The sequence below is a fragment of the Pristiophorus japonicus genome, chromosome 2 (assembly GCF_044704955.1).
Source record: "Pristiophorus japonicus isolate sPriJap1 chromosome 2, sPriJap1.hap1, whole genome shotgun sequence".
NCBI classification, from domain to species: Eukaryota; Metazoa; Chordata; class Chondrichthyes; family Pristiophoridae; genus Pristiophorus; species Pristiophorus japonicus.
Genome location: NC_091978.1, coordinates 232,121,493 through 232,149,273, shown reverse-complemented (window position 1 = coordinate 232,149,273; position 27,781 = coordinate 232,121,493). Strand labels below are relative to the sequence as shown.

The following is a 27,781-nucleotide window of genomic DNA, read 5'->3' as shown; positions in this document are numbered from 1 at the left end:
AATAGCTCAGGGTTTTAAAGTAAGTGAGGAAATTGCAGATGCTTTAGCCAAATCTTCCAAAGCTCTCTCGATTCAGGAATTGCCCCTTTACATTGGAAAATTGCTAATGTAACTCCATTATTAAGAAAGGCAAAAGTGGAAGAAACCAGGAAATTATAGACTTGTGAGTCAGCTGTTGTGGGGAAGTTATTGGAATCTATAATTTAGGGCAGAGTGACTGAGCACTTCAAAAAATTTGAGCTGATGAGGGAGCTAACATGGGTTTGTAAAGTGTAGGTCATGTCTAACGAACCTAATGTTTTTTTTAAGGATATAAGCAGTAGACAGGGGAATGTCTGTGGATTTAATTTATATGGACTTCAATAAAGCATTCAATAAGTTTCCACATTAGAGATGTTAGCTAAAATTAAAGCTCATGGAATTGAAGGCAAATTATTAATCTGGTTAGGAGATTGTTTAGGGGGTAGAAGACAGAGAGTAGGGATAATGGGTATTTATTTGAATTGGAAGTGAATTGTGGTGTCCCACAAGGATTTGTGACCACAACTATTCACAATATTTATTAATGACTTAGATAACACAATAGAGAGCCATATATCCAAGTTTGCTGATGGAAGATTGGTGGCATAAGTAAGCAGTGTAGATAGGAGCATAACATTAGAAAGAGACAGTGATAGATTAAGTGAGTGGGCAAAACTGTGGCAGATGAGCATCAACACAGGCAAGTGTGATTCATCCAATTTTGACCAAAAAAAGAATAGATCTAAGTATTTTTTAAATGTTAAAAATCCAGAACCAGTGGAGGTCTAAAGAGATTTAGGGGTTCATGTATACAGATCACTAAAATGTAGTCGTCAGGTACAAAAAATAATCAAAAAGGCGAATGAAATGTTTGCTTTTATAACCAAAGGCTAGAATGTAAAAAGGAGGACATTTTTCTCCAGCTATACAAAGCTCTGGTTAGACCACATCTGGATTACTCTGTACAGTTCTGGGCACCACAGCTTAGTGGCCTTGGAAGGAGTGCAGTGTAGGTTCACCAGAATCTTATAATTTAACCCTTGGAGCCCTGATAAGGATACATAAACTGGGCTTGTATTCCCTGGAATATAGGTTATGGGGTGACTTGATTGAGGTTTACAGGATTTTGAAAGGAATTGATGCAGTAAATCGAGAGAAACTTTCTCCGCTGGTGGGGGAAGTCTAGGATGAGGGGACAGAACCTTAAAAATCAGAGCCAGGTCATTCAGGAGAGAAGTTAGGAAACATTTCTTCATGCAACGGGTGGTACAAATGTGGAACGCTCTTCCACAAAAAGCAATAAACGCTACCTCAACTAATAATTTTAAATCAGAGCGCGACAGATTTTTGCTCACCAAAGGTTTAAGGGATATGGAGCCATGGCGGGTGGATGGAGTTAGTGTACAGTTCAGCCATGATCTCACTGAAATATGGGACAGGCTCGAGGGGCTAAATGATCTACTCCTGTTCCTATGTTGCTGTGACCTTAGTTTGAACATTCTCATTACAGGAAAATGCCTGCACAAAGTCAGATAATGAATTTTAATATACACATTTCATCTCCTATTGAGCATCTCCTAGCCAATAGACTTTGAGAGCCGTGCAACGGAACATTACGAAGTATTACAATGTATTTACAGCACAGAAACAGGCCATTCGGCCCAACAGGTCCATGCCAGTGTTTATGCTCCACGTGACCTCCTTACTTCTTAAACTCCAGGCAGCGGCAGTGGCAGCTAGATACTCCAGGGAGCAGCGCAAGCAGGTCGGTGACTGCGATGAGGTGGAACTGGGCGACTACTTTCGACGTTACAGGAAAGCAGGGAAGTGATTGGTTGGTGAGTTCTCTCTCCTTTCTTGCTTAATTAATCAACTGTTTACTGAATAGCAGTATTGTGTGTTTGGAGGGGGAGGGTGAACAGCCAGTTGTCATGGTGTATACAAGTACCAACGATATAGGTAAAAAAATGGGATGAGGTTCGACAAGCTGAACTTAGGGAGCTAAGAGTTAAATTAAAAAATAGGACCTCAAAGATAGTAATCTCAGGATTGCTACCAGTGCCACATGCTAGTCAGATTAGGAATTGCAGGATAGCTAAGATGAATACGTGGCTTGAAGACTGGTGCAGGAGGGAGGGATTCAAATTCCTGGGACATTGGAACTGGTTTTGGGAGAGGTGGGACCAGTACAAACCGGACGGTCTGCACCTGGGCAGGACCGGAACCAATGTCCGAGGGGGAGTATTTGCTAGTGCTGTTGGAGAGGGGTTAAACTAATATGGCAAGGGGACGGGAACCTATGCAGGGAGACAGAGGGAAGTAGAATGGGGACAGAAGCCAAAGATAGAAAGAAGAAAAGTAAAAGTGGAGGGCAGAGAAACCCAAGGCAAAAATCAAAACGGGTCACATTACAGCAAAATTCTAAAGGGGCAAAATGTGTTAAAAAGACAAGCTTGAAGGCTCTGTGCCTCAATGCGAGGAGTATTCGTAATAAGGTGGACGAATTAACTGCGCAGGCAGCAATTAACAAATATGATAAAATTGGCATTACGGAGACATGGCTCTAGGGTGACCAAGGCTAGGAACTCAACATCCAGGGGTATTCAACATTCAGGAAGGATAGACAGAAAGGAAAAGGAGGTGGGGTAGCGTTGCTGGTTAAAGATAGTAAGGAAGGACATGAGCTTGGATGATGTGGAATCTGTATAGGTAGAGCTGCAGAATACCAAAGGGCAGAAAACACTAGTGGGAGTTGTGTGGTAATGAGGTTGGGGACAGCATCAAACAAGAAATTAGGGATACGTGCAATAAAGGTACAGCAGTTATCATGGGCGACTTTAATCTACATATAGATTGGGCTCACGAAACTGGTAGCAATATGGTGGAGGAGGATTTCCGGAGTGTATTAGGGATGGTTTCTAGACCAATATGTCGAGGAACTAACTAGAGGGCTGGCCATCCTAGACTGGGTGATGTGTAATGAGAAAGGACTAATTAGCAATCTTGTTGTGCGAGGCCCCTTGGGGAAGAGTGACCATAATATGGTAGAATTCTTTAAGATGGAGAGTGACACAGTTAATTTAGAAACTAGGGCCCTGAACTTAAGGAAAGGTAACTTCGATGGTATGAGACGTGAATTTACTAGAATAGACTAGCGAATGATACTTAAAGGGTTGACGGTGGATAGGCAATGGTAAACATTTAAAGATCACATGGATGAATTTCAACAAGTGTACATCCCTGTCTGGAGTAAAAATAAAACGGGGAAGGTGACGCAACCGTGGCTAACAAGGGAAATTAAGTATAGTGTTAAATCCAAGGAAGAGGCATATAAATTGGCCAGAAAAAGCAACAAACCTGAGGACTGGGAGAAATTTAGAATTCAGCAGAGGAGGACAAAGGGTTTAATTAGGAGGGGGAAAAGAAAGTATGAGAGGAAGCTTGTTGGTAACATAAAAACTGACTGCAAAAGCTTCTATAGATATGTGAAGAGAAAGAGACTAGTGAAGACAAACATAGGTCCCTTGCAGTCAGAATCAGGTGAATTTATAATGGGAAACAAAGTAATGGCAGACCAGTTGAACAAATACTTTGGTTCTGTCTTCATGAAGGAAGACACAAACAACACTAGGGGACCGAGGGTCTAGTGAGAAGGAGGAATTGAAGGAAATCCTTATTAGTGTTAGGAAATTTGATGGGATTAAAGGCCGATAAATCCCCAGGCCTGATAGTCTGCATCCCAAAGTATTTAAGGAAGCGGCCCTAGAAATAGTGGATGCATTGGTGATCATTTTCCAACAGTCTATCGACTCTAGATCAGTTTCTATGGACTGGAGGGTAGCTAATGTAACACCACTTTTTAAAAAAGGAGGTAGAAAGAAAACAAGGAATTATCAACCAGTTAGCCTGACATCAGTAGTGGGGAAAATGTTGGAATCAATTATTAAAGATGAAATAGCGCATTTGGAAAGTAGTGACAGAATCGGTCCAAGTCAGCATGGATTTATGAAAGGGGAATCATGCTCGACAAATCTTCTAGAATTCTTTGAAGATGTAACTAGTAGAGTGGACAAGGGAAAACCAGTGGCTGTGGTGTATTTGGACTTTTAAAAGGCCATTGACAAGGTCCCACACAAGAGATTGGTGTGCAAAATTAAAGAACATGATATTTGGGGGCTAATGTACTGACGTGGATAGAGAACTGGTTGGCAGACAGGAAGCAAAGAGTCGGGATAAATGGGTCCTTTTCAGAATGGCAGGCAGTAACTAGTGGGGTGCCACAGGGCTCAGTGTTGGGACCTCAGCTATTTACAATATACATCAATGATTTAGATGAAGGAATAGAGTGTAATATCTCCAAGTTTGCAGATGACACTAAGCTGGCTGGTGGTGTGAGCTGTGAGGAGGATGCTAAGAGGCTGCAGGGTAAATTGGACAGGTAGGTGAGTGGGCAAATGCATGGCAGATGCAGTATAATATGGTTAAATGTGAGGTTATCCACTTTGGTGGCAAAAACACGAAGGCAGATTATCTGAATGGCGGCAGATTAGGAAAAGGAGAGGTACAACGAGACCTGGGTGTCATGGTTCATCAGTCATTGAAAGTTGGCATGCAGGTACAGCAGGCGGTGAAGGCGGCAAATGGCATGTTGGCCTTCATAGCTGGGGGATTTGAGTATAAGAGTAGGGAGGTTTACTGCAATTGTACAGGGCCTTAGTGAGGCCTCACTTGGAATAGTGTGTTCAGTTTTGGTCTCCTAATCTGAGGAAGGACGTTCTTGCCATTGAGGGAGTGCAGCGAAGGTTCACCAGACTGATTCCCGGGATGGCAGGACTGACATATGAGGAGAGACTGGATCGACTGGGCCTGTATTCACTGGAGTTTAGAAGGATGAGAGGGGATCTCATAAAAACATATAAAATTCTGACGGGACTGGACAGATTAGATACAGGAAGAATGTTCCCGATGTTGGGGAAGTCCAGAACCAGGGGACACAGTCTAAGGATAAGGGCAAGCCATTTAGGACTGAGATGAGGAGAGACTTCTCTGAGTTGTTAATCTGTGGAATTCTCTGCCGCAGAGAGTTGTTGATGCCATTTCGTTGGATATTTTCAAGAGGGAGTTAGATATGGCCCTTACGGCTAAAGGGATCAAGGGGTATGGAGAGAAAGCAGGAAAGGGGTACTGAGGTGAATGATCAGCCATGATCTTATTGAATGGTGGTGCAGGCTCGAAGGGCCGAATGGCCTACTCCTGCACCTATTTTCTATGTTTACTAAGGGTTAGAATTCATTGGTGGGACTAAAAATAAAACTTAATTAATTAATTAAATATATTAAGATGGTAGGAACGGTGATGTGTCAGTGCTGCAACATGTGGGAGCTGATGGACCCCACTGAGATCCACGATGGCTACATCTGCGGTAAGTGTCTGCGGCTCGAGGAACTTCGGCTCCGCATTGATGAGCTGAAGTCCCAGCTGCAGGCACTGCGACACATCAGGGAGGGGGAGACTTACCTGGACACTGTGTCCCGGGAGTAGTCCTACCCCTTAGGTAAACTAACTCAGATTTGGCTAGCGGTCAAGGATAGGAGGGTGCAACTATGAGTGAGGAAGTTATGGGGATCCAGGAGGTAGTGATGGAGGAACCTCGGCCCTTGCTCTTGTCCAACAGGTTCGAGGCTCTTAGTCCGTGTGTGGACGAGAGCAGGGACTGCAGGGAGGATGAGCGAACTGATCACAGCACCGTGGTACAGGGGGCCATTCAAGCAGGGTGAGTAAAAAGAAACATTGTCGTAGTAGGGGAAAGTATTAGGGAGATAGATACATTTCTCTGCCACCATGAGCCTGAGTCCCAAAGGCTGTGTTGCCTGCCTGGTGCCAGTTGTCATGGTCCTCATGGGTACCAACGACATAGATAGGACAGTCAAGAAGGTTCTGCTAAGGGATTATGAGCAGCTAGGGGCCAAATTAAAAAGCAGAACCACAAAGGTAATTGTTACGCTCATAATAAATGGTGAAACTGAGTACTGTGTGTAATGAGCAAGTGTGACCTTAGCTCCTTTATTAAAGTTCCAGAGTGCAGGTATCTCGTGGGTGGCCTGCTTATATACTTTGCTCCCAAGGGATGCTGGGATCCTTTGGGACTCCATCAGGTAGGCCCTTTGGTGGTCAGGTGTAATGCAAGTTACAAAGGGTTAAATACATAACATCACTCCCCCTTGAAGTCAGCAGTACACTTATTTACAAGGTGAGACGATTTGGGTTTTGCGCTCCCTTGTCGATCGTCTTGGTACAAATGCTGGTATGGGTGGGTTGGTCAGTTCTTCACTGGGCTGTTGGGCAGCCGACCTTGCCGGGCTACTGGGGATGATGAGATCGGTTTCGTGGTCAACTATGATGTCAATTGCCACTTGTATGTGTGTGTTGGAAGGTCAAAGTTGGTGGTGTCCTCTTCGGGTTGTTCGTAACTGTTGGTGAACCGTAATTTGATTTGGTCCAAATGTTTTCTGTGCGTTTGTCCATTGGTCAGTTTGACCTGAAACACCCTACTCCCCTCTTTGGCTGTGACCGTGCCAGCGAGCCATTTGGGATCAAGTCCATAATTGAGCACAAACACAGGATCATTGATCTCAATATCGTGACACAAATTTGCGCGGTCATGGTACATACTTTGTTGATGCCGCTTGCCCTCCGCATGATCATGGAGATCAGGGTGGACAAGAGAGCGCCCTTTTCATGAGCAGCTCAGCTGGGGAAATCCCGGTGAATGAGTGGGGTCTGGTGTGGTAGCTGAGCAGCACTTGGGACAACCAGGTCTGCAGGGAGCCTTCTGATATACGTTTCAAGCTTTGCTTGATGGTCTGAACTGCCCGTTCTGCCTGGCTGTTGGATGCGGGCTTGAACGGGGCAGATGTGACACGTTTGATCCCGTTGCAGGTCATGAATTCCTTGAATTCAGCACTGGTGAAGCACGGCCCATTGTTGCTGACGAGGACATCAGGCAAGCCGTGCGTGGCAAACATGGCTCGTAGACTTTCAATGGTGGCCGTGGATATGCTTACAGACATTATTGTACATTCAATCCATTTTGAGTAAGCGTCCACGACAATCAAAAACATTTTGCCTAGAGATGGGCCCGCATAATCTACATGGATCCTCGACCATGGTTTGGATGGCTACGACCACAAACTTAGCGGGTGCTTTGCTCAACTGAGAGCAAGTGTTGCACTGGCACACGCATGACTCTAAATCTGAGTCGAGGCCAGGCCACCACACATGGGGTCTGGCTATGGCTTTCATCATTTTAGATAAGGTAAGATTTAATCTGCTGAAATGACTTTTGCTGGAGATTCGTATAGGAATGTGCATCCTACCCACTGGATATTGATCAAGACAATTCTGTGTGTGCCAGTGTAACTCATTGACTTGTCATGGGTCACAGTCCCAACCTGTGTTTTGTTTCGGGGTTTGTCCTCCGAATGCTCCAACATGCTGCATTGCGGAGTGATAGAAAGCAGTTCTCTTCACGTGATGAGCTTAAATCTTATCACCGTGGGCTATCGTTGAGCGAAGGCCAGATACTTCTCCATAGGAGGCAAAATAAAACCCTCTGTAGCATGAATGAAAGTGTATCACTTGTTCTGTAGAAGGAGCGGCAAAAGATTGTAGATGGATGTGATCGGGCTGTGATCGGGGCTCAGGAGAGGCATGAGTTCGAGGCCCCGAAAAGGTGAGGGGCCGGGGCAGCATGTGCGATATGTGTGCGCACTAGGTCCGTGCAGCAGAGCTGGTCTCCAGTTGTCTTGGTTAATTCTTGCCACTGGATCAAGACTTAGCTCTGTCAAGACCGTGTTGGTGGCTGGTGTGCAATGGTCACCACATGTTAAAAAAATCCACGCATAGGCATCTTCTACCCTTCAAGATTTAGTTCGGGACATGGAATATTAGGTCCTTCATTGAAGAAACACCTGTGAACTTTTTGACGTGGAAGCAAGTCATCCTCGATTCGAGGGACTGACTATGATGATGATGATGATGCCTGGGTGGGTGTTGTGCAGTTCGCAAATAAATGTGTGTCTGCCCCACAAAAGACAGTCCCACCTGCAGGGATAACTCGTCTTTGCGTCTGTGGAACAGCTTAATCGCTCCTGCATTTCCACTGGGACACTGGACCAGCTCCCATGGAGGACACAGTTTTTTTTTACCAAGGACAGTAAAGGATCCTTTGGTCCAGGTCCTGATTTGGTGGGCCATAATGGGGGACTTCTCATTCTCAAATGTCCCAAGACCATGAGCAAGTCCGCTGGCTGTGCTATTTCCACCCCGTTGATGGGCAATGGTAGCCGACTGAGAGCATCTGCGCAGTTCTCTGTGCCCGTTCTGTGGTGGATTACATAGTTGTATGCAGACAGCATCAGCGCCCATCTTTGGATGCGGGCAGAGGCATTAGTTTTAATCCCTTTGCTCTCAGAGAACAGCGATATGAGCGGCTGGTGGTCAGTTTCAAGCTCGAACTTGAGGCCAAATAAGTATTGGCGCATTTTTTTTACTCCGTAAACGCACGCCAGAGCCTCTTTTTTAAACATGCTGTAGACCCTTTCGGCCTTGGACAAACTCCTAGATGCATACGCAACCGGTTGCAAAATCCCCAAATCATTAGCCTGTTGTAACACACACACGACCCCATATGACGACGCATCGCAAGCCAACACTAATCGTTTACATGGATTATACAAGACAAGCAGATTGTTGGAACACAATAAATTTCTGGCTTTCTTAAAGGCAGCTTCTTGTGAATTCCCCCATACTCAGTAGCGCATGTAGGGGTTTCAGCAGGGTGCTTAACCCAAGTAGGTAATTACCGAAATAGTTAAGGGGTTCCAGGAACGATCGCAGCGCCGTCACGTTCTATGGTCGCGGCGCGTTCTTGATGGCGTCGGTGGGTCTGATGCAGTCTGCTGCGATTCTCCTTCCTAAGAATTCGACGTCCTATGCCAGGAACACACATTTCAACCCGAACCCTATGCGATCCAACCTCCTCCAGATTCTTCAAGTGCTCCATGGTGTCCCGACCTGTAAACCAATATGTCGTCCCTGGATGACCACTGTGCAAAGAACCGACTTTAGCAGATTCTCCATGTTCCGCTGGAAGATCGCCGCAGCCGACCGAATCCCGAACAGGCACCAGTTGTAGATAAACAGACTTTTGTGCGTGTTGATGCAGGCGAGGCCTTTCGAAGACTCCTCCAGCTCCTGCGTCATGTAGGCCGAGGTCAGCTCCAGCTTAGTCTTCCCTCCAGCCAGGGTCGCAAATAGGTTGTCTGCCTTGGATAGCGGGTACTGGTCCTGCAGCGAAAAACGGTTAATCGTTACTTTATAGTCCCCGCAAATTCTAACCGTACCGTCCTCCTTGAGGACCGGGACAATCGGACTGGCCCAGTCGTTGAATTCCACCGGCACGATGATGCCTTCACGTTGCAGCCTGTCCAGCTCAATATCCACTTTTTCATGCATCATGGATGGTACCGCCCAAGCCTTGTGGTGAATGGGTCGCATACCTGGAACCAAATGGATCTGCACTTTCGCCCCCAAGAAGCTTCCAATGCCTGGCTCGAATAGCGATGGGAACTTGCTTAGAACCTGGGTACATGAGACGTCGTCGACGGACAAAAGCACTCAGATGTCATCCCAGTTCCAGCGGATTTTCCCCAGCCAGTTTCTGCCAAAAAACGTGGGGCCATCCCCTGGCACAATCCACAGGGGGAGTTCATGTACTGCTCCATCATAGGAGACTTTGACTTCTACACTGCCAATTACAGGGATTAATTCCTTGGTGTAAGTCCTGAGTTTAGTGTGAATGGGGCTGAGCTTGGGCCTGTGTGCCTTCTTTCCCCACAGCATATCGAAGGTCTTTTTACTCATTATGGACTGACTTGCCCCCGTGTCCAGCTCCATAGATACTGGAATGCTGTTCAGTTCAACTTTCAACATTATTGGTGGGCATTTCGTCGTGAACGTGTGTATCCCGTACGCTTCTGTGGATCGATCTTCCTTTACAACGTGGTGGTTTGCAGGATTTGCAGGTCACCTGCACATTCTTTGGAGGTGTCCCATTGTTCTGCAACCATTGCACGCATAGTGCTTAAAGTGGCATTGATGGGGCCGATGATCACCTCCACAGCGTCAACACGGTGTTAACTGCCTCGCATTAACAGATGATGGTGGACTCTGGGTCAATTGAGGTCGAGCCACAGCAGCCGGTGTATACGTTCTGCCGTGAACATTTTTGCTCAAAACTGATGTTACTTTATGCACAGTACTGGCCGAAACTTCTTTGTTCTGCGAAATCTGCTTGGTGTTGTCGCTGGTGGACATAAATGCCTGGGCTATCGTTATGGCTTGACTCAGATTCGGAGTTTTTACAGTCAACAGTTTACGAAGATTGTCTCATGTCCGATGCCCATTACGAAAAAGTCTCTGAGCATTTGTTCTAGGAATCCCTCAAACTCACAATGTCCTGCGAGGCGCCTTAGTTCGGCGACGTGGCTCCCCACTTCCTGGCCCTCCGATCGTTGACACGTGTAGAACCGATATCTCGCCATCAAAACGCTTTCCATAGGATTTAGGTGCCCCGGACCAGCATACACAACTCTTCACAGGATTTCTCTGTTGGTTTTCCCAGGGCCAGGAGATTCTACATGAGGCCATAGGTTGTTGTCCCACAGACAGTTAGGAGGATCGCCCTTCGTTTGGTGGCGTTCTCGTCCCCTTCCAGCTCGTTGGCCACAAAGTATTGGTCGAGACTCTCCACGAAGGCCTCCTAATCGTCCTCTTCTGAGAACTTTTCCAGGATGCCGACTGTTTTTTACATTTTCGCGCAGTTGTTCATTACCTCGTTGCCAATTATTATGCTCATAATAAATGGTGAGACTGTGTGTAATGAGCAAGTGTAACTTTAGCTCCTTTATTAAGGTTCCAGAGTGCAGGTACCTTGTGGATGACCTGCTTATATACTGTGCTCCCAAGGAATGCTGGGATCTCTTGGGACTCCAACAGGTGGGCCCTCTGATGGTCAGGTGTAATGCAAGTTACAAAGGGTTAAATACATAACAGTAATAATCTCTGGATTACTACCCGAGCCATGAGCAAATTTACATAGGTTAAATAAGATCAGAGAGCGAAATCCGTGGGTCAAAGACTGGTGTGGGAAAAATGGGTTTTGGTTGCTGGGTCACTGGCACCAGTACTGGGCTAAGAGGGAGCTATTCCATCGGGACGGGCTCTACTTGGAACATGCTGAGGCTAGGGTCCTAGTGAACTGAATAACTAGGGCTGCAGAGAGAGCTTTAATCTGATTAGTGGGGCGGGAGGGGGTTCAGGTGAGCAGTAACGTAAAAGCGCAAAGAACATGGTGAAGGCAATAGAGCAGGGTAGCATTGGGGGGGGAAAGGAAAACCAGAGCGTGACAGGAAGGGACCGAAACTATAAACATTAGGGTCATAACAGGAGAAAATGGGAAGAAAACACATTTAAAAGCTCTTTATCTGAATGCACGTAGCATTGTAACAAATTAGATGACCTGTCGGTACAAATAGTTACAAATGGCTATGATCTGGTAGCCATAACAGAGACGTAGTTGCAAGGTGACGAAGACTGGGAACTAAACATTCAGGGGTACTTGACAATTCGGATGGACAGAAGAAAGGAAAAGGAGGTGAGGTAGCTCTGCTAATGATGGATGGAATCACTGCAATAGTGAGAAACGATATTGGCTCAAATGATCAGGATGTTGAAATAGTTTGGGTGGAGATAAGGAATAATAAGGGGAAAAAAGTCACTGGTGGCCATAGTCACTAGGCCCCCTAACAGTAGCAACTCTGTTGGTCAAAATATAAACCAAGAAATAATGGGGGCTTGTTTTAAAGGAACAGCAATAAACATGGGTGATTTTAACCTCCATATAGATTAGACAAATCAAATTGGTCAGGGTAGCCTTGAGAAAGAGTTCAGAGTGTGCATAAGGGACGGGTTCCTTGAGCAGCATGTAACGGAGCCAACCAGGGGGCAGGCTAGCTCAGATCTGGTCCTGTGTAATGAGACAGGATTAATAAACAATTTCTGAGTAAAGGATCCCCTTGAATGAGTGATCATAGCATGGGTGAATTTCAAATTCAGATGGAGGGTGAGAAAGTTGGATCTCAAACCAGTGTACTAAGCCTAAATAAAGGATACTGCAAAGGTATGAAGACAGAGTTGGCTTAAGTGGACTGGGAAAATAAATTAACGTATGGGACGGTTGATGAACGGTGGCGTGCATTTAAGGAGATAGTTCACAACTCTCAAGAAAAATATATTCCACTGAGGAGGAAAGGGTGTAACAGAAAAGATAGCCATCTGCAGCTAACTAATGAAATAAAGGATGGTATCATAGACATAGAAACATAGAAAATAGGTGCAGGAGTAGGCCATTTTGCCCTTCGAGCCTGCACCACCATTCAATAAGATCATGGCTAATCTTTCACCTCAGTACCCCTTTCCTGCTTTCTCTCCATACCCCATTCATCCCTTTAGCCATAAGGGCCACATCTAACTCCCTCTTGAATATATCCAATGAACTGGCATCAACGACTCTCTGCGGCAGGGAATTCCACAGGTTAACAACTCTCAGTGAAGAAGTTTCTCCTCATCTCAGTTCGAAATGGCCTACCCCTTATCCCAAGACTGTGTCCCCTGGTTCTGGACTTCAACATCGGGAACATTCTTCCTGCATTTAACCTGTCCCGTCCCGTCAGAATCTTATACGTTTCTATGAGATCCCCTCTCATCCTTCTAAACTCCAGTGTATAAAGGCCCAGTTAATCCAGTCTCTCCTCATATGACAGTCCAGCCATCCCTGGAATCAGTCTGGTGAACCAATACTGCACTCCTTCAATAGCAAGAACGTCCTTCCTCAGATTAAGAGACCAAAACTGAACACGGTATTCCAGGTGAGGCCTCACCAAGGCCCTGTACAACTGCAGTAAGACCTCCCTGCTCCTATACTCAAATCCCCTAGCTATGAAGGCCAACATGCCATTTGCCTTCTTCACCGCCTGCTGTACCTGCATGCCAACTTTCAATGACTGATGAACCATGACACCCAGGTCTCGTTGCACCTCCCCTTTTCCTAATCTGCCGCCATTCAGTTAATATTCTGCCTTCGCGTTTTTGCCACCAAAGTGGATAACCTCACATTTAACCACATTATACTGCATCTGCCATGCATTTGCCCACTCTCCTAACCTGTCCAAATCACCTTGCAGCCTCTTAACATCCTCCTCACAGCTCACACACCCAGTTTAGTGTCATCTGCAAACTTGGAGATATTACCCTCAATTCCTTCATCCAAATCATTAATGTATATTGTAAAGAGCTGGGGTCACAGCACTGAGCCCTGCGGTACTCCACTAGTTACTGCCTCCCATTCCGAAAAGGACCCGTTTAACCTGACTCTCTGCTTCCTGCCTGCCAACCAATTCTCTATCCACGCCAGTACATTACCCCCAATACCATGTGCCTTGATCTTTTACTCCAATCGCTTATGTGGTACCATGTCAAAGGCCTTTTGAAAGTCCAAATACACCACATCCACTGGTTCTTCCTTGTCCACTCTACTAGTTACATCCTCAAAAAATTCCAGAAGATTGGTCAAGCATGATTTCTCTTTCATAAATCCATGCTGACTTGGACCGATCCCGTCACCGCTTTCCAAATGCGCTGCTATTTCATCCTTAATAGATTCCAACATTTTCCCCACTACTGATGTCAGGCTATAATTACCCATTTTCTCTCTCCCTCCTTTCTTAAAAAAGTGGTGTTACATTAGCTACCTTCCAATCCATAGGAACTGATCCAGTGTCGATAGACTGTTGGAAAATGATTACCAATGCATCCACTATTTCTAGGGCCACCTCCTTAAGTATTCTGGGATGCAGTCAATCAGGCCCTGGGGATTTATCGGCCTTCAATCCCATCAATTTTCCCAACACAATTTCCCGCCTAATAAGGATATCCTTCAGTTCCTCCTTCTCACTAGACCCTCGGTCCCCTAGTACATCCGGAAGGTCATTTGTGTCTTCCTTCGTGAAGGCAGAACCAAAGTATTTGTTCAATTGGTCTGCCATTTCTTTGTTCCCCATTATAAATTCACCTGAGTCCAACTGCAAGGGATCGACGTTTGTTTTCACCAATCTTTTTCTCTTCACATATCTATAGAGGGTTTTGCAGTCAGTTTTTATGTTCCCAGCAAGCTGCCTCTCATACTCTATTTCCCCCCCTCCTAATTAAACCCTTTGTCCTCCTCTGCTGAATTCTAAATTTCTCCCAGTCCTCAGGTTTGCTACTTTTTCTGGCCAATTTATATGCCTCTTTCTTGGATCTAACACTATCCTTAATTTTCCTTGTTATCCACGGTTGAGCCACCTTCCCTGTTTTATTTTTACTCCAGACAGGGATGTAGAATAGTTGAAGTTCATCCATGTGATCTATAAATGTTTGCCATTGCCTATCTACCATCAACCCTTTAAGTATCATTTGCCAGTCTATTCTAGCCAATTCACGCCTCATGCCATCGAAGTTACCTTTCCTTAAGTTTAGGACCCTAGTTTCTGAATTAACACTGTCACTCTCAATCTTAATAAAGAATTCTATCATATTATGGTCACTCTTCCCCAAGGGGCCTCGCACAACAAGATTGCTAATTAATCCCTTCTCATTACGCATCACCCAGTCTAGGATAGCCAGCTCTCTAGTCGGTTCCTCCACATATTGGTCAAGAAAACCATCCCTAATACACTCCAGGAAATCCTCCTCTACCGCATTGCTAGCAGTTTATATGTAATCTATAGCTAACCTAATCTATATGTAAATTAAAGTCCCCCATGATAACTGCTGTACCTTTATTGCACACATCCCATATTTCTTGTTTTATGCTTTCCCCAGCCTCACTACTACTGTTTGGTGGCCTGTACACAACTCCCACTAGCGTTTTCTGCCCTTTGGTATTCCGCAGCTCCACCCATACCGATTCCACATCATCCAAGCTAATGACCTTCCTTTACTATTGCATTAATTTCTTCTTTGATCAGCAACGCCACCCCGCCTCCTTTTCCTTTCTGTCTGTCCTTCCTAAATGCTGAATACCCCTAGATGTTAAGTTCCCAGTCTTGGTCACCCTGGAGCCATGTCTCTGTGATGCCAATTACATCGTATCTATTAACTGCTATCTGCGCAGTTAATTCGTCCACCTTATTCAGAATACTCCTCCCCAATTAAAAACAAGGGCATACAAAGTGGCTAAAACTAGTGGGGGGACAGAAGATTGGGAAGCTTTTAAAAACCAGCAAAGAATGACGAAAAAAAAATGATTAAGAAAGGGTAGATAGACTATGAAAGTAAACTAGCATAAAATATAAAAACAGATAACAAGAGTTTCTACAGGTATATAAAAAGGAAAAGAGTGGCTAAAGTAAATGTTGGTTCCTTAGAGGATGAGACCGGGGAAATTAGTGATGGGGAACATGGAGATGGCAGAAACTCTGAACAAATACTTTGCATTAGTCGTTATGATAGAGGACACTAAAAATATCCCAACAGTGGACAATCAAGGGGCTATAGGGGAGGAGGGGGGTTGTGGGGGGGGGGGGGGGGGGGAGAAAGAGGGGGAGGAACTTAACACAATCACTAAGGAGGTGGTACTCAGTACGATAATGGGACTAAAGGTGGATAAATCCCCTGGGCCTGATGGCTTGCATCCTAGGATCTTAAGAGAAGTAGCGGCAAGGATAGTGGATGCATTCGTTGTAAGTTACCAAAATCCCTGGATTCTGGGGAGGTTCCAGCAGATTGGAAAACTGCAAATGTAACGCCCCTATTTAAAAAATGAGGCAGAAAAAAAGCAGGATACTATAGACCAATTAGCCAAACATCTGTGGTTGGGAAAATGTTCGAGTCCATTATAAAAGAAGCAGTAGCAGGACATTTGGAAAAGCATAATTCAGTCAGGCAGAGTCAGCATGGATTTATGAAAGGGAAAGTAATTTTTGACAAATTTGCCATAATTCTTTGAGGATGTAACGAACAGGGTGGATAAAGGGGATCCAGTGGATGTGGTGTATTGGGACTTCCAGAAGGCATTTGACAAGGTGCCACATAAAAGGTTACTGCACAAGATAAAAGTTCATGGGGTTGGGGGTAATATATTAAGCATGGATAAAGGATTAGCTAACGAACAGAGAACAGAGAGTCGTGATAAATGGTTTATTCTCAGGTTGGCAATCAGCAAGTAGTGGGGTGCCACAGGGATCAGTGCTGGGACCCCAACTATTTACAATCTATATTAACGACTTGGATGAAGGGACTAAGTGTAACGTAGCCAAGTTTGCTGACGATACAAAAATGGGAAGCAAAACAATGTGTGAGGAGAACACAAAAAACCTGCAAAAGGACAGACAAGCTAAGTGAGTGGGCAAAAATTTGGCAAATTGAGTATAATGTTGGAAAGTGTGAGGTTATGCACATTGGCAGAAAAAAAAAATCAAAGAGCAAGTTATAATTTAAATGGATAAAAATTGCATGCAGTACAGTGGGACCTGGGGGTTCTGGTGCATGAAACACAAAAGGTTAGTATGCAGGTACAGCAAGTGATCATGAAGGCCAATGGAACCCTGGCCTTTATTGCAAAGGGGATGGAGTATAAAAGCAGGGAAGTCTTGCTACAGTTATACAGGCTATTGGTGAGGCCACATCTAGAGTACTGCATGCAGTTTTGGTCTGCGTATTTAAAGGAAGGATATACTTGCATTGGAGGCAGTTCAGAGAAGCTTCACTAGGTTGATTCCGGAGATGAGGGGGTTAACTTATGAAGATAAGTTGGGCCTGTACTCACTGGAGTTGAGAAGGATGAGGTGATCTTATCGAAATACATAAGATGCAGAGAGGATATTTCCACTCATAGGGGAAACTAGAACTAGGGGGCATAGTCTCAGAATAAGGTGCCGCCCATTTAAAACTGAGATGAAGAGGAATCTTTTCTCTGAGGATTGTAAATTTGTGGAATTCTCTGCCCCAGAGAGCTGTGGAGGCTGGGTCGTTGAATATATTTAAGGCGGAGATATACAGATTTTTGAGGGATAAGGGAAGGGTTATGAGGAGCGGGCAGGGAAGTGGAGCTGAGTCCATGATCAGTTCAGCCATGATCTTATTAAATGGCGGAGCAGGCTCGAGGGGCCAAATGGCCTATTCCTCTTATGTTTTTATATTCTTATGTGCACAATCTGAGGGTCACTCCAAAAAGATGAGGGAGAGACTTGAGCTGGCAGGCAACCTCTGTGGAACAGATGGAGCACTCCAAAGATCTATTGTAGCAGTGGCTAACACAACTGTTTGCCAATACAAGTATATCCTCAGGCTCAATTCTGGTGGCAAGTAACAGGCAATGACTATCTCCAACAAGTGAAAGTCTAACCACCACCTCTTAACATTCAATGGCATTACTATCGCCAAATCCCCATTGCAACGATTTAGATTTGAATATAGGGAGTATGATTAAGAAGTTTGCAGACGACACTAAAATTGGCTGTGTGGTTGATAATGAAGAGGAAAATCATGGGCTGCAGAAGGATATCAATCTACTGGTCAGGTGGGCAGAGCAGTGGCAAATGGAATTTAATTCTGAGAAGTGTGAGGTAATGCACTTTGGAAGGGCTAATAAGGAAAGGGTATACACATTAAGCGGTAGACCACTTAATAGTGGAGATGAACAGAGATTTTGGTGTGCTTGTCCACAGATCCCTGAAAGTTACAGGCCAGGTGGATAAGGCGGCATACGGAATGCTTGCCTTTATTGGTCGAGGCATAGAAGTGCAGGGAGGTTATGCTTAAATTATATAATACTTTGGTTCATCATAGGCAGTCTCTCTAAATCGAGAAAGACATGCTTCCACTCCTAAAGTGAGTTCTTTCGTGGCTGAACAGTCCAACACGAGAGCCACAGACCCTGTCACAGGTGGGACAGATATGCGTTGGGGGAAGTGGGGGGTGCACTGATTTACCACACGCTCCTTCCGCTGTCTGCGCCTGATCTCGGAGTACTGCGTGCAGTTTTGGTCGCCGTATTATAGGCAATCCCTCGAATCGAGGATGACTTGCTTCCACGTCAAAAAGTTCACAGGTGAACGACCTAAAATTCCAGGTCCAGAACTACATTAAGGGTGGAAGATGCCTGTGCATGGATTTTTTAATATGTGGTGACCATTGCACACCAGCCACCACATGGGCTTGACAGAGCTAGGTCTTGGTCCAGTAGCAAGGATTAACCAAGACGACTGGAGACCAACTCTGCTGCACAGACCTAGTGCGCGCACGCATTGCAGTGTGGGCTGGCCCGTGCTGCCCCTGGACCCTCGCCTCTTCTGGGCCCCAAACTCACGCCTCTCCTGGGCCCCGATCACGTCCCTGTACAATCTCTAGCCGCTTCTTCGCTCTGACCTTGTTGCTCCTGCTGTACCTGCCCGCACTCCAATCAGCGACCTGGATCTTGGTGATGTCCCTCTTCACTGCCACTGCTCTCCTGCTCCAGCACGTGCTGCTCCCTGGAGTGGTATGCCGCCACGCTTCTCCTTCCGCTCCCCGGCCTGCTCCGATGGTGCTCGCAGGCCGGGGGCCACTCAGCCTGCAGGGCTAGGCCATCACGCTGCTCCTTCTGCTCCCCGGCCTGCTGTGATTGCACTAGAGGGGGTGCAGAGGAGAATTACTAGGATGCTGCCTGGAATGGAGAATCTTAGTTATCAGGACAGATTGGGTAGGCTGGGTTTGTTCCCATTGGAACAGAGGCGGTTGAGGAGCCCTCATTGAGGTGTACAAAATATTGAGGGGCCTGGACATAGTGGATAGTAAGGGTCTATTTCCACTGGTAGAGGAGTCTATTACGAGGGGGCATAGTTTTAAGGTGGTTGCTGGAAGGTTTAGAGTGAATTTGAGGGGGAGCTTCTTTACACAGAGGGTTGTGGGGATCTGGAAATCACTGCCTGGAAGAGTGGTGGATCCAGAAACTCTCACCACTTTTAAGAGATGGTTGGAAGGGCATTTAAAGTGCCATAGCCTGCAGGGTTACAGACCTAGAGCTGGTAATTGGGATTAGACTGGATAACCTTTTGGTGGCCGGCGCAGATATAATGGTAAGTACTGCAGGGAATCAAATACAGCCAGGGTGATCTCTTGGACTAGTTTCGATCGCCTGGATGGGTCAGAGAGGAATTTCTCCCTAAATTGGCCTGGGTTTTTACCTCTCTCAGGAGATCACATGGTTGGGGTGGAGTGTAGAAGGTTTCACTATAAGGGGTGTCACAGTTGCGTGAGGCAGAATGGTTGGGCTGGGAGCTCATTGTCTATCCGTCTTTGTTCATTGTTCGTAGGTTTATATGTAACCTTCAGGGCTGCTGACTGAGGGCTGCGCGGCTCTTCGTAGGCCAACGTGGACACGATGGGCCGAAAGGGCTTCCTTCCACGCTGTATATCTATTAATAACCTGGGGGTCACCATTGACCAGAAACTGAACTGGACCAGCAACATAAATACTGTGACAACGAGAGCCAGTCAGAGGCCAAGTATTCTGTGGCGAGTGTCTCAACTCCTGACTCCCCAAAGCATTTCCACTATCTACAAGGCACAAGTCAGGAGTGTGATGGAATACTCTCCACTTGCCTGGATGAGTGCAGCTCCAACACTCAATAAGCTCGACACCATCCAGGACAAATCCGACCACTTGATTGGCACCCTATCCAACACCTCAAACATCCACTCCCTCCACCACCGGGCATACCGTGGTTGCAGTGTGTACCATTAGCAAGATGCACTGCAGCAACTTCCCAAGGCTTCTTCGACAGCACCTCCCAAACCTGCAACCACTACTGTTGTGTATGGAGAAAGAGTCAGACTGAACACTGAGCTCAAAGTAAAGTGTGACCGTAGTCTTTTATTGCAGGTCTCCAGAGTGCCTCTCCAATCTGCAAAGCCTCCTTATATATGCTCCCAAGGGATTATGGGATCCCTTGGGACTCCAGGGGATGAGCTCTCTGGTGGTTGTGCAGAGTAAATATAAGTATATATATATATATATATATATATATATAACAACACTCGCTCCACAAAGTCAATAGTGTAACTATTTACAATGTGAGTTGATCTGGGGCCCTTCTTGCCCAGGTTGATCATCTCAGTGTGAAAGCTGGTGTTGTTGAATCATTTGTTGGGCCCTCGCTGGGCTGTTGTGCAGCTGGCCCTGCTCGGCTGCCTGGTGTGTTGGGCCTGCTGGGCTGCTGTGGATGATGGGTTCTGCTTCGTGGTCAACCGTGGTGCCAGTTGCCACTGGTGTGTATGTTGGGGGATCAAAAAAGCTAGGGTCCAAGGTGGGTTGCTCAGGGTAGTCCGTGAATCTGAGTTTGATTTGGTCCAAGTGTTTCCGGTGAATGAGTCCATTTGAAAGTTTGACCCGAAACACCCTGCTCCCCTCTTTGGCCACGACAGTGCCGGGAAACCACTTGGGACCTTGTCCATAATTTAATACAAATACAGGATCATTGATTTCAATCTCGCGTGACACATTTGCACCATCATGTTATACACTTTGTTGAAGCCGCCTGCTCTCTACCTGTTCATGTAGATCAAGTGAACTAATGAGAGCCTTGTCTTCAGTGCACTTTTCATGAGCAGTTCAGCAGTGAGTGGGGTCTTGTGTGGTAGTTAAGCAGGACTCTGCATTGCGAGTCTGCAGTCAGCCTTCAGTTACCCTCGTCGAGCCTTGCTTGATGGTTTGCACTGCTCTCTCTCCCTGATCATTGGATGCTGGTTGAAACGGGGCAGATGTGACATTTTTGATCCCGTTACGGGTCATGAATTCTTTGAACTCAGCACTGGTACAATATGGCCCGTTTTCTCTCACCAGGACATCGGGTAGGCCGTGTGTGGCAAACATGGCCCGCAGACTCTCAGTAGTGGAAGCGGATTTGCTAGCCGACATTATCGCACATTTAACCTACTTGGAATACCCGTCTACAAACACAAGGAGCACTTTACCCAAGAATGGACCTGCATAGTCGACGTGTATCCGAGACCATGGTTTGGAGGGCCAAGACCATAAACTTAGCGGTGCCTCCCTGGGTACATTGCTTAACTGCATGCATGTATTACATCTGTGAACGCAGGACTCTAAGTCCGCATCGATACCGGGCCACCACATGTGGGATATGGCTATTGCTTTCATCATCACGATGCCTGGGTGGGTTCTGTGGAGGTCATTGAAGGTGTCTCTGCCCTTCTTGGGGACCAATACTCGATTGTCTCACAGAAGGCAGTCTGCCTGTATAGACATTTCATCTTTGCGCCGCTGGAACGGCTTAATCGCTTCCTGCATTTCCACTGGGACACTGGACCAGTTCCCGTGAAGCACACAGCTTTTAACTAGAGGTAATAAGGGGTCCTGGCTTGTCCAGGTTTTGATCTGTTGGACAGTGACGGGTGATTGCTCACTCTCAAATGCTTCCAGAACCATGGCTAGATCTGCGGGCTGCGCCATTTCCAACCCCATGGTGGGCAATGGCAGCCTACTGAGAGCATCGGTGCAGTTTTCTGTGCCCGGCCTGTGGCGGAGGCCTAGTTGTATGCGGACGTGAGCGCCCATCTCTGGATGCGGGCTGATGCGTTTGACATTTATCCCTTTACGCTCGAAGAACAGGGATATAAGTGGCTAATGGTCAGTTTCCAATTCGAATTTTAGCCCAAACAGGTATTGATGCATTTTCTTTACTCCATAGACACACGCTAATGCTTCTTTCTCAATCATGCTGTAGGCTCTCTCAGCCTTCGGCAGACTCTTGGATGCATAAGCAACCGGTTGCAGTTTCCCGAAATCATTAGCTTGTTGCAATACACACCCGACGCCATATGACGACGCATCACATGCTAGTACCAAACGCTTACATGGATCATACAACAGAAGCAATTTGTTTGAGCATAACAATTTTCTCGCTTTTACAAAGGCATTGTCTTGGCTTTTGCCCCAAACCCATTCGTTCCCTTTTCATAGTAAGACATGCAGTGATTCTAACAGTGTGCTGAGTCCCAGTAAGAAGTTACCAAAGTAGTTCAGGAGTCCCAGAAACGACTGCGGCTCCGTCACGTTCTGTGGTCTCGGTGCGTTCTCGATTGCCTCCATCTTCGCGTTGGTGGGCCTGATGCCGTCCGTTGCAATCCTCCTTCCCAGGAACTCCACTTCAGGCGCCAGGAAAACGCACTTCGCGCATTTTAACCTGAGCCCCACGCGGTTGAGTCGACCAAGAATTTCCTCCAGTTTTGCAGATGCTCGACTGTGTTCCAACCTGTGACCAAGATGTCGTCCTGGAAGACCACGGTGTGTGGGACCGAATTCAGTAAGCTTTCCATGTTTCTCTGGAATATCACCACCGCCGATCAGATTCCAAATGGGCATCTGTTATAAGTAAAAAGACCTGTGTGTGTGTTGATGCAGGTGAGGGTCTTCGATGATTCCTCCAGTTCCTGAAGTCAGATCCAGCTTCATGAACATCTTTCCTCCCGCCAGCGTTGCAAAGAAGCTGTCTGCCTTTGATAGTGGGTATTGGTCCTGCAGGGAGAAACGATTGATAGTTACTTTGTACTTGCCACAGATTCGGACGGTGCCGTCTCCCTTGAGGACTGGGATGACAGGACTTACCCACTCATTGAACTCGATCGGGGAAATGATGCCCTCTCTTTGCAGCAGGTCTAGCTCGATCTCTACCCTTTCGCTCATCATATACGGTACTGCTCTCGCCTTGTGATGGATGGGTCGTGCCCCCGGAATTCGGTGGATCTGCAGTTTTGTTCCTTGGAATTTCCCGATGCCTGGTTCGAACAGCGAAGGAAATTTGTTTAAGACCTGGGCACACGAAGTGTCGTCAGCAGGCGATAGCGCTCCGACGTCGTCCCAGTTCCAGCGTATCTTCCCCAGCCAGCTCCTGCCGAGCAGCGTGGGACCATCGCCCGGTATTAGCCAGAGTGGAAGCTTATGCACGGCTCTATCGTAGGTGACCTTTACGGTAGCACTACCGATTACAGGAATCAGTTCTTTTGTGTAAGATCTTTGTTTCGTGCAAACTGGAGTTAAGACTTGTCTTGAGGCCTTGTTGGACCACAACCTTTCGAAAGTCTTTTTGCCCATGATGGACTGGCTCGTGCCCGTGTCCAGCTCCACTGACACCATGGAGTCCATTTAGCTCAACATTTAGCATTATCGGGGGACAATTCATGGTGAATGTGTGCATCCCATGTGCCTCTGCTTCCTCGATCTGAGGCTCTGGTTCGTCGTGATCCTCCGTGGATCTGTCCTCTGCAACATGGTGGTTTGCAGGTTTAACAGGCTTTGCAGCTCGCCTGCACACTCATTGAAGGTGTCCCATTATTCGACAGCCCTTGCAAATGTACTCTTTGAATCGGCATGAATGGAAACGATGATCACCTCCGCAGCGCCAACAAGGTGTTAATGGCCTTGTATTCATCACCCTTGATGATGGACTCTGATACATCTGCGGACATGTAGCTGCAGGTATGTGTGACCTGCCCTGTACGTTATGATTCGAAAACATCATCACTTTGTTCACAGCACTTGTAGCAGCAGTTGTGTGCTGAGAGATTTGTTTTGTATTGTCACTGGTGGCAATGAACGCCTGGGCTATCACTATGGCCTTACACAAGGTTGGGGTCTCTACAGTCAAAAGCTTACGAAGTATGGTTTCGGGGCCAATGCCAAGTACGAAAAAGTCTCTGAGCATGTGCTCCAAATTCGCAATGTCCTGCAAGGCGTCTTAGCTCGGCGACATAACTCGCCACTTCCTGGCCTTCAGACCTTTAGTAGGTGTAGAACCGGTACCTTGCCATCAGAACGCTTTCCTTCGGGTTCAAATGCTCTCGGACCAGAGTGCACAAATCGTCGTACGATTTCTCCGTGGGTTTCGCTGGAGTGAGCAGATTCTTCAGGAGGCCATACGTTGGTGCCCCAAATTCGGTGAGGAGGATCGCCCTTCGTTTGGCAATGCTCTCTTCCCCATCTAGCTCGTTGGCCACGAAGCATTGGTTGAGTCGCTCCACAAAAGTTTCCCCAGGATGCCCACTGTGCTCTGCATCTTTGGGTTCACTATCTGTATCTTATCGCCAGTTGTTGTGTATGGAGAAACATAGAAAAATAGGTGGAGTAGGCCATTCGGCCCTTCGAGCCTGCACCGCCATTCAATAAGATCATGGCTGATCATTCCTTCAGTACCCCTTTCCTGCTTTCTCTCCATACCCTTTGATCCCCTTAACCATAAGAGCCATATCTAGCTCCCTCTTGAATATATCCAGTGAACTGACATCAACAACTCTCTGTGGCAGGGAATTCCACAGGTTAACAACTCAGTGAAGAAGTTTCTCCTCATCTCAGTCCTAAATGGCCTACCACTTATCCTAAGAGTACGCCCCCTGGTTCTGGACTTCCACAACTTCGGGAACATTCTTCCTGCATCTAACCTGTCCAGTCCCGTCAGAATCTTACATGTTTCTATGAGATCCCCTCTCATCCTGCTAAACTCCAGTGAATAAAGGCTCAGTTGATGCAGTCTCTCCTCATATGACAGCCCAGCAATCCTTGGAATCAGTCTGGTGAACCTTCACTGCACTCCCTCAATAGCAAGAACGTCCTTCCTCAGACTAAGAGACCAAAACTGAACACAATATTCCAGGTGAGGCCTCACTAAGGCCCTGTACAATTGCAGCAAGACCTCCCTGCTTCTATATTCAAACCCCCTAGCTATGAAGGCCAACATGCCATTTGCCTTCTTTACCGCCTGCTGTACCTGCGTGTCCACTTTCAGTAACTGATGAACCATGACACCCAGGTCTCGTTGCACTTCCCCTTTTCCTAGTCTGCCGCCATTCAGATAATTTTCTGCCTTCGTGTTTTTGCCCCCAAGATGGATAACCTCACATTTATCCACACTATACTGCATCTGCCATGCATTTGCCCACTCACCTAACCTGTCCAAGTCACCCTGCAGCCTCTTAGCGTCCCCCTCACAGCTCACACCGCCACTCAGTTTAGTGTCATCTGCAAACTTGGAGATATTATTCCTTCATCCAAATCGTTAATGTATATTGTAAAGAGCTGGGGTCCCAGCATTGAGCCCTGCGGCACTTCACTAGTCACTGCCTGCCATTCTGAAAAGGACCCGTTTATCCCGACTCTCTACTTCCTGTCTGCCAACCAGTTCCCTATCCACGTCAGTATATTACCCCCAATAACATGTGCTTTGATTTTGCACAACAATCTCTTGTCAAAAGCCTTCTGAACGTCCAAATACACCACATCTACTGGTTCTCCCTTGTCCACTCTACTAGTTACATCCTCAAAAAATTCCAGAAGATTCGTCAAGCATGATTTCCCTTTCATAAATCCATGTTGACTTGGTCCGATCTTGTCACCGCTTTCTAAATGCGCTGCTATTTCGTCCTTCATGATCGATTCCAACATTTTCCCCACCACTGATGTCAAGCTAACCGATCTATAATTACCAGTTTTCTCTCTCCCTCCTTTTTAAAAAAAGTGGTGTTACATTAGCTACCCTCCAGTCCATAGTAACTGATCCAGAGTAGATAGGCTGTTGGAAAATGATTACCAATGCATCCACTATTTCTAGGGCCACTTCCTAAAGTACTCTGGGATGCAGACTATCAGGCTCTGGGAATTTATCGGCCTTCAATCCCATCAATTTCCCTAACACAATTTCCCGCCTAATAAGGATATCCTTCAGTTCCTCCTTCTCACTGGACCCACTGTCCCCTAGTACCTTTGGAAGGTTATTTGTATCTTCCTTAGTGAAGACAGAACCAAAGTATTGGTTCAATTGGTCTGCCATTTCTTTGTTCCCCATTATAATTTCACCTGAATCCGACTGCAAGGGAAGAATCAGACTGAACACTGTGAGCTCAAAGTAAAGTGTGACCTTTTATTGCAGGTCTCTAGAGTGCCTTCTCCAAACTGTGAAGCCTCCTTAAATACCGATGCTCCCAAGGAATTATGGGATCGCTTGGGACTTCAGGGAATGAGCCCTCTGGTGGCTGTATAGAGTAAATACAAGTATACATATATAACAACTACCACCTAGAAGGACGAGGGCAGCAAGCACATTGGAGCACCACCGTCTCCACGTTCCCCTCCAAGTCACACACCAGCCTGGTTTGGAAGCATATCGCCGTTCCTTAAATATCGCTGGGTCAAAATTCTGGAACTCCCTCTATAACAGCACTCTCGGAGTACCATCACCACACAGACTGCAGCGGTTCAGGAAGGTGACTCACTACCATCTTCTCAAGGCCAATTAGGGATGGGCAATAAATGCTGCCTTTGCCAGCAAAGCCCACATCCTGTGAATAAATTTTAAAAGGCGGCCCTAACAGGGGTGGGCTTCTTGGCAAGGGTACTAAGGCAGGGCAAATTAAATGGGCCCAGAAATTTGTGCGCACTTATGCCTCAGTGGGGGTTGTAACTATCTGGCAGGGGCATGGGAGGAGAATTGCTTGCAATATCTGTAACATGCAGATGGATCTCATCCAAGACATAACACAAAAGGCTACTTTGTTTCTTAAACAAATGTAATATATTTGGTCAAAGATGATTGCAGCTTACACAATCCTCTTGTATATTGTTCAATGATCATTCTAGAATGTACAGAAACTATCACTCAGCATCTTTCTTCCAGCTGAGTTCACACTTCAATATAATTTTGAACAAAATGACTAGGACAGGTTCTCAAGCTAGGCAGGTCACTAGGCTGCACATTGAGGGTTAAGTTTCGAATTCCTACTTGAATTGAAATTCAAACTTGGATATCCTCCAAATGGTCAAGTTTTGTGGGGTCCATGGCCAAACCACTGGTCAGGCACCTGTATATTATATTAAGATAAAAAAATCTACAGCGTCTCACAAATATCACCTAATATGGAGCAGCTATGAAGAAACCTGCAGGCCACATCATCTTGGCCTCCCAGCTGGAAGGCAGCAGCGTAGGAAAAAACAAGGCAGAAAGTTCAAAAACAAATTGAAGGATATACATTCATCATTAACCCACAAACAAAAAGAAATCTAAGTGAGAAAGTTATACTATAACAGTAGAGAACATTTTGAGGTGTATCAGTATTAGAAAAACTAGGCTAAGTTAATCCTACTGGGCTAGTACCTTTTTCTGGACAGAGCTGGAGTACCCCAAGGAGAGGGAAGGGAAGTCTCATGTGTCAAGCAAGGCGGAACCTGTTCAGCAAGACTATAGACAAAAAAAATAGCAAACACCATTGGACAAGGATTGTTAGGAAGAAGAAATAAGCACAAAGCTTGTTAGTACAGTTACTGCTAAGATAGCAAAGCAGCACAAAGAACAGCAGTTTAAAGCCAGGGCTGGTGGGTGAAGAACCAATAGAAACAGAAGAAAAGTGCAAAGGTAAGAAACAAGCCAAGTTTCTAGGTTAGTTTTTTTTTCGTACAGGTATTGGTTTTAAGTGCAGCAAGAAATTTTGGCAGCTTGATTTTTTAAATTTAGATTCTTTTTAAACTATGTAGCTCAAATCATTTTTTTTAAACTGCCTCTTTAAATGGGATCACATGGTTCATTTACTGTAGCAATTCTAGTCTGAAAACAAA

At 46.1% G+C, this 27,781-nt stretch overlaps 1 protein-coding gene across 1 annotated transcript in view; it reads right to left on the bottom strand.

The window, feature by feature from the left end:
• wdfy3 (WD repeat and FYVE domain containing 3) overlaps nucleotides 1–27,781 on the bottom strand; it is a 690,816-nt gene that overhangs the window by 374,150 nt on the left and 288,885 nt on the right. Inside the window, exon 14 of the mRNA XM_070871062.1 lies at nucleotides 27,324–27,407. Within this exon, the coding sequence (XP_070727163.1) occupies nucleotides 27,324–27,407 (84 nt within the window). The remainder of the gene's footprint in view (nucleotides 1–27,323; nucleotides 27,408–27,781) is intronic.